Source organism: Phodopus roborovskii, unplaced genomic scaffold (assembly GCF_943737965.1).
Source record: "Phodopus roborovskii unplaced genomic scaffold, PHOROB, whole genome shotgun sequence".
In the NCBI taxonomy this organism is placed as follows: domain Eukaryota; kingdom Metazoa; phylum Chordata; class Mammalia; order Rodentia; family Cricetidae; genus Phodopus; species Phodopus roborovskii.
The window spans coordinates 798,718-805,000 of record NW_026125575.1 but is presented as its reverse complement, the minus strand read 5'-3'; the positions used below and the strand labels follow the sequence as shown (position 1 = coordinate 805,000).

The window sequence follows — 6,283 nt, the reverse complement described above, 5'->3', positions numbered from 1 at the left end:
TTCTCACCTCTTGAGTACCAGGATGTAAGCATATGCCAGCATACCCCACTTATGCGGTGCTAGAATTTGAACCTGGGACATTGTGCATCCTAGGGCAAGCATGTTCCCAGATGAGCTACGGCCCCAGCTGCAACAAGGGAGACATCTCAGAATTAAAGCACAAGGGGCAAAATAATGAAGAAAAGTTCTTAGTAAACACAGATGAATTTATAGTGCCTGTCATTTTCAGTTCAAAACAATTCAAACATATTTAAACCAATGGGCTTCTTCCCTCCTTCATGCTAATTCTCTGTGAGCATGTCCAGATGGCAGGGTGCAGCCTCTGAGTATGTGTCTTCTGTAATCAGAGAGGCTGGCATGCATCCCACCCATGCCGAAGCGCTCACAATCACATTTTACTCCTCTCAGTGTCTCTATCACGTCTCTACACTTTAACACAAACTTCTGCCCTCACCAGAAGTGAGCCAGGGCCTCAAGGAAGTCGGTCTTGAACTTGCCATGTAGTTGAGGCTGCTCTTGAGCTCCTAATTTCCCTCCCTCTACCTCCCTGGCATTACATGTATACAAGACCACACCCATAATGCTACTTGGATTCCTGGAAGCATAGGCTACTTGGATTCCTGGAAGCCTAGCTTTCTCGGCGCTCCCATATGCCTTCTATTTTTAATTAGTCAATTAAATGTGTATGGTGTTGTGACTGCATGTATGACTGTGAACCACATGTGTGCTATGTCCTTGAAGGTCAGAACAGGTTGTCAGATTCCTTGGAACTGGAGTTACAGGCAGTTGCAGGTGCTAGGAACTGAACCCAGATCCTCTGGGAGAACAGCTGTGATGGGAGATGTCATTCTGTATATGTTTCTCATACTGGTTAATGAATAAAGCACTGTTGGCCTATAGGAAATCATGATAGGAGGGACTAGGAGACAAGGAGGAAAGAGGAAGTAGTAGGGAGGAGTCATGTAGAGACTGGAGAGAGCAGAGGCCGGCCCCACTCTCCGGTAAGATGAGACCAGGTGGAAATACTTAGATTAATAGAAATGGGTTAATACTTAAGACAGAGCTAGCCGATAAGAAACTAGTAACTGGAGTATTATTTGGGGCTGGCATGGCGGTGGGACCAGACTGACCAGTGGAAAAACCTTACTCCTAACACAGCTAAGCTCTTAACTACAGAGCCATTTCTCTAGCCTGCTTTTATTTTTAGTATAGATTCCAACTGTGCATCCCAGGCTGGCTTCAGACTCACAGCCCTCCAAAAGGGTTACTTTCAACAGCTGTTTTTGTTCTTTAAAAATGTCATCCTTAGGGACAGTGACACAGGCTGTAACCTCAGAACTGGAGAAGTGGAGGTAGAAGACTCTGGAGGGAACCTTAGCATATGGTCAACATTTCAAGGCTTCCTCTCAGAAAGAAAGGAAGGAAGAAAGAACAGGAACAATAAAAACGTGTGTGTGTGTGTGTGTGTGTGTGTGTGTGTGTGTGTGTGTGTGTGTGTACCACTGTGTGCATACTGAGGTCAGGCAACAAATGTAGAGAAGGCAGTTTTCCTTTATCACCATGTATGTGCTGGGAACAGAAGTAGTACCTCTACTTGCTAAGCTATCTCTCCATCCTAAAATACTAATTGTTTTTGATCACGTCATTTGCCTGTCTAAAAACACCTAGAAGCATGCCTATCTATTAAGACAAGTTCCAATGCTTTAGCCTGGGGTTTTTCACACTTAGTACTACTCTGTTTTGGCCTCACTTCAATTCTTTATTGTTTGACACACGCATCAGGATCCTAAGATCTCCCTCGTATCCAAAGCTTCTGTTAGGTATCTATATTGTGTTGTGTGTTAATTCTATCTGCTCAGAATGGTTTTACTCTTTCCTATCTGGAGAACGCCTATGCAGTCTTCAAAGTCCAGTTCTAAGGAAGATCCTCATGTAGTTCTGTTTTTGTTTGGCCTTCTTCACCTGGGACTCTGACCACCATGGCTTTGTGTTTTGCCTCAGCAAGAGGCTTGGTCTCTTGCTTGTTCAATCTTGTGCCAGTTCCTAGTAATTCTGCTTTTTTTTTTTTTTTTTTTTTTTTTTTTTTTAAATCTTGTTTTTGAGACAGGGTCCTTTTGAGTGCTGAGATTATAGACATGCCCCACCATACCCAGCTTACTTTCATTTTCATAGGTCTTTCAAATCTACTTCCTTATCTTTCTAGACTTAAATTTATGAATGTAGACTTTTAAGAACTCGTTTCCTAAACTCTCCTAGTGGATCTCCTAACTCCCTCACTTACATTGCTGCTAGATGAGTAAATATTCAATTCTAAACATCATTGCTATCCCCAAACCTCCAGTAAGTCTTTAGCAACTATTAAGGTTAAAATGCCTTTGCTTGCTGCAATGGTTAGTCTTAATTATCTACTAATCTAGACATCACATGGAAAAGGAGTCCCAGTGCAGGATTGTTTAGATTAGGGTGGCTTCTGGGTATGTCTATGAGGAAATTATCTTGACTATTTTAATTGGTATGGGAAGACAAAACCCATTGTGGGTGGCAGCTTTCCCTAGGAAGGGGGTCCCGAGCACAGGTTCTTTGTGTGTTTCAGTGTGATCTCTGTATTTGTAGGACTGCATCTTCCATAAGTAATAGCTCAGTGGTTTACAAAGGGCAAGGCTGAGTAGCTAGGTGTGTGTTGAGTAAATAAAACAAATTCATAAGTGGGGATGAGGAAAGGAAGTACAGATTTTGAGCCATCAGGACACTGCAGATAGGTGAATGCATACATTTGAAATAAAGCTAAAAATAAGTCCTCAGAGACTGGCAGGGCAGTAACCATTAAATTTGTTAACTAATTCCTAGAGAAATAAGATTGGTAAAATCTAGATGTCTGGGAAGAGTCTGCTGTGCCTGTCATATTTCAGATTTTTGGAAAATTTGGTCTTGTCTTTCAGAGTTTTACTGTGGTCTTATAGTTGGATGGATGTTGAGATTCATTTGTTTGCTTTAGAAAATCTAGTCCTGTCCAGGTATGGTGGCACATTGAGGCAGAGTCAGGTGGATCTGTGTGGGTTAGAGGCCAGCCTGGTCTACATGGTTAGTACCAGGTCAGCTAGAACCTCGTAGTGAGATCCGGCCTTTACAAAAATAATAAAGGAATAAAAAAAAGAAAGGAGAGAGAGAGAGAGAGAGAGAGAAAGAGAGAGAGAGAGAGTTGTCAGTGGTGGCATAGGCCTTTAATCCCAGCACTTGTGAGCAGAGGCAGGCAGATCTCTGTGAATTCAAGGCCAGCCTGGTCTATAAAGCAAGGACAGCCAGGACTACATAGAGAAACCCTGTCTTGAAACACACACACCCCTATCTGAAGAAAATTCAGTAAATCCCAAGGTTCACTCTTATTCCCCTGCAAATACTTAGTTCATTGTGACACCATGCCTTTTAAGTTCATACCCTCACCCAAGGCAGAGTGCAGGCATGTAAGATATAACATGTGCAAGTCCAGTGCATTATATATGAATGGCTGTCAGGCGTGGAAAAGAAATGCATAAAACTATCAGGTCTGCTTTTCACAATATCAAACCCAGTACTCAGCAGCTTTGTAGCTCAGGATTTTGGCTGCTTTCTTACCCCGGGGAGCCCTTCGATGAAAGCATGGATGTCGGCTGCATCTGCAACCTCTTTGATCTCCTCTAAGGACACCATGCGGCCGCTATCACCATAGGCGATGTTCTCAGCGATGCTACAGTTGAAGAGCGCAGGTTCTTGGGAGACGATGGCTGTTTGTGAGCGCAGCCACTGCACGTTCAGTTCCTTTACATCAACACCATCCAGCAGCTGCAAAAGCAGAGTGGAGGCTAGTTTGTTAGGATTCGGCAGCTGTGTCATGTTACACTTTGTGGCATTCACACATGAACAAATCATAACAAGAAGCCTAGGAATTCAAGCTATTTTTTGAAGTATATGTTGCCAAAGGAAGGTTAATAAATCACCTGCTGGACAGGAGCTCCCAGCTTATATCTTACTGAAGGGTTGATTCCAAACATACACTTCTACAAATGACCGCAGGGTTGGAGTATACCTAGTACTCTGTCTTGAAGCCCCCTAGAAAATAATCAACCTCCCCCTCAAATGTAACAACATTCCATTACTGATAGCCAACAAGAGAGTTGGCACATACTGATAAAGAAATCTACCTGTAGAGACGGACACTTTGCTCTGAGCCATATGTATTCATTTACATGGTTGTTTGATGGACATGTCAGGACTCTAGGTACTGGGGAAGTAATAGAATGCAAACCCCCCCACCCATCATGGTGATAGTTTATATTCTAGCTGACAGACATTAAGTACACCAACAATTCAGAAAGGGAAGGTGACATGAAGACAGGGTAATAGAACAGAGAGGGATTGAGGCAGAGGATATCTAGGATGGGTATGGGAAGGGACTTTGAGACTAAGCTGTAAATAATGAGATGGGGCAGGCAGCACTTGAGACATGAGTGGGTGGGGGAACAACAAGAAAAAAAATGCACACACAAGTTGGGGAGATGGATGTTCAACACACAGTGAGGGGGAGGGGCGAGGAGAGGAAGCGTGGAGAAGGAGCCAGACAGTGAAGGACTTCGGTGGTATTAAACCTTGCTTTTGCTTAGTAGAGCGCCCTCCTCCAATGGTTTCAAGCAGGGAGAGTGTATATGCTACCTGAAAATACATAGGTGAGACCTAATTCAAGGGAGTTTTATGGACAGCTCTGCTTTTCAAGTGTTTGTTGAGAATATATAATGGAGGAAGACTAAATTATAGGAGAATCGGTTAACATGGCAACCTTTAACTTTTAGGGAGCTATAGTTCTGTGAGGGCACGGGGAAGATGCAAGCTTTGTGTGTATGGGGAGGGGAGGAGGGAGAGGAGAGTTGCAGTGGTGGGGGAGGGTAATGGGAACACAGAATAAGAGGCATATGAGCTATAGTAGATACGAGCAAGGTAACAGATACAATCCTTGGGTTCAAAGGGGGGAAGAGATTGCTTCCTTTTGAGACCAGGACTCTCAGCTTAATGGAGATTGATTTGGAAAAAGGCCTTAGCCTTGCAAAAGGTCTTGAGAGCTAAGGGTGTGGAAGGCCAGTTAGATCAATCAAGTAGTGGAGGCCATTGTCTGTCTTAAGCCAGAAAGGGTAGTGAGCAGTGATCCCATGTGAGGAAAAACTGACTTGCCCTCACACCCATGTTCCAAAAAAGAAATCTACAGCTTCTAGGGTAAATGTTATGGCTGTCAGGAAAGCTCAAGACCCTTTAGGTTATTGTACTTAATTTCAAAGTTCTTCCCACCTGTTTTGCTCTATAGGCCTGCTGTTTTCTTAGGCAAGAGTAGGGCAGAAGTTTTTTTTGTGTGTGTGTGTTGTGTTTGCTCTACTGTGTAACCTAGGTTTACCTGCACATTTAAGGGTTTGTCACTAACCCCCATCTTAGGCATTTTAAGCTCATCTTACCACTTTTCCTTTCATGGGGTCATAAAATCTTTGTAGCAGTTGAACACAAGTGCTTTTCCCACAGCCACTGCTTCCGACAAACGCTACAGTTTTCCCTTTCTCAATGCTGAGGGACAGGTCACAAAGGACGGGAACTTCAGGGCGACAAGGATAGACGAAAGAGACGTCTTGAAATTCTAAATCCCCTTCACAGGTGTCCTGAGAAAGGAAGAGGGCAGTATTTACAGGGGGGTTAGGAAGGTTGTACCCCACGGCCATGTCCTGGGTAAGCACTGTCTATAAAATGTACACGTTTCCACACCATTTCAGCTGCTGACTGCGGCTGGACCTCATCAGCATTTGTGTTTTTAATGTGCGTAGTTTTTGCTGTCTTTAGTGCTGGACTATATTCCCACAAAGCACTCCGTTCCTTCAGTTTAGGACATAGCCTGTTCTGCTGATTAGTTGGCCAGCTTCATTAAATAAACTTTTTTTTTTTTTTTAAAAAACCCTTTACTGTTTAACTCAGAAATGCCTGGCTCCTTATAAGCTCTGTGAATAAGTTTTATTTTGAAAACTGAACTATATTTTATAGTTAATATGGGCTCTGATCTATCCACTTTGATCATTATTTGGCAGTAATACTTAGGTAAAAGTTTAGTTTTCTCTGTGTTTTTCAATCTCTTTTAGTCATTGGTGATTTTTGTGTAAACTAATACTTTTCTGTAAAACCTTCCCAGAACTATAACTAGGTGATGCTTGATTCTTTATTTTTATTTATTTATTTTTGGATCAAGTTTTGAGGTTGTTTTTAACTTCATGTTAAAACT

At 42.7% G+C, this 6,283-nt stretch overlaps 1 protein-coding gene across 1 annotated transcript in view; it reads right to left on the bottom strand.

The window, feature by feature from the left end:
• The window catches only part of Abcb5 (ATP binding cassette subfamily B member 5), an 84,846-nt gene that overhangs the window by 2,014 nt on the left and 76,549 nt on the right, over positions 1-6,283 (bottom strand). The window contains exons 24-25 of the mRNA XM_051177840.1: positions 5,475-5,672; positions 3,613-3,819 (exon numbers count right to left, since the gene is read on the bottom strand). Of these exons, the coding sequence (XP_051033797.1) occupies positions 3,613-3,819; positions 5,475-5,672 (405 nt within the window). The remainder of the gene's footprint in view (positions 1-3,612; positions 3,820-5,474; positions 5,673-6,283) is intronic.